Source organism: Ailuropoda melanoleuca, unplaced genomic scaffold (assembly GCF_002007445.2).
Source record: "Ailuropoda melanoleuca isolate Jingjing unplaced genomic scaffold, ASM200744v2 unplaced-scaffold38718, whole genome shotgun sequence".
Classification (NCBI taxonomy): domain Eukaryota; kingdom Metazoa; phylum Chordata; class Mammalia; order Carnivora; family Ursidae; genus Ailuropoda; species Ailuropoda melanoleuca.
Genome location: NW_023210190.1, coordinates 1 through 553, shown reverse-complemented (window position 1 = coordinate 553; position 553 = coordinate 1). Strand labels below are relative to the sequence as shown.

The 553-nt window shown below is 58.4% G+C and overlaps 1 protein-coding gene across 1 annotated transcript; it reads right to left on the bottom strand.

Moving 5' to 3' along the window:
* Positions 1 to 6: 6 nt before the first annotated feature.
* Positions 7 to 547, bottom strand: LOC105235328 (dipeptidase 2-like). The gene is made up of 2 exons (XM_019794043.2): positions 365 to 547; positions 7 to 281 (listed from the first exon to the last, which is right to left on the bottom strand). The coding sequence occupies exons 1-2, from the start codon at positions 507 to 509 to the stop codon at positions 136 to 138; spliced, it is 291 nt and encodes a 96-aa protein (XP_019649602.2). The 5' UTR covers positions 510 to 547; the 3' UTR covers positions 7 to 135.
* Between the last annotated feature and the right edge of the window lie 6 nt (positions 548 to 553).

The window sequence follows — 553 nt, the reverse complement described above, 5'->3', positions numbered from 1 at the left end:
TCTTGCTCTGTGAACCCCTGCTCCCCTCCCCACTCCAGGGTCAGTGCCAGATCCCAGGGGTAAAGCTTGGTCTGAGCCCCAGTGTGATCTGGGGCACATGGCTGGATCAGTGGGTGCATACCATCTGCACAGTGCTCACCAGGGTGTGTTGCAGGTGTGAGTGAGTGTCAGGTAGCGCACACCCAGCACATAGAAGGTACGCAAGACGGAAAGGCTACTGTCCAGCGAGTGGCCGCCCTCCACGCCAATGAGGCAAGCTAACTTCCGGGTGTTGTTCAGAGCTGGGGGCAGGTAGGTCAGGTGATCACTTTCAGAGGCTGGGGTATTCAAACAAGTCCCTAACACCCCCCACCAGTCTGCCTACCTTTAACTGAGGTCACAAGCTCCAACTCAGAATAGGAGGCACACATGCGGCGGATGAGGTCAATTTGCTCCAGGGTGAGGCGCAAGGCATCCCGTTCCTGGGTCTGGCATGGGACGTAGGCTGACCAGAACTGGGGGAAGGCCATGGGCTGGCTTGCACAGGGGTTGCTTTGGAGCTCCCTGGGCTTCT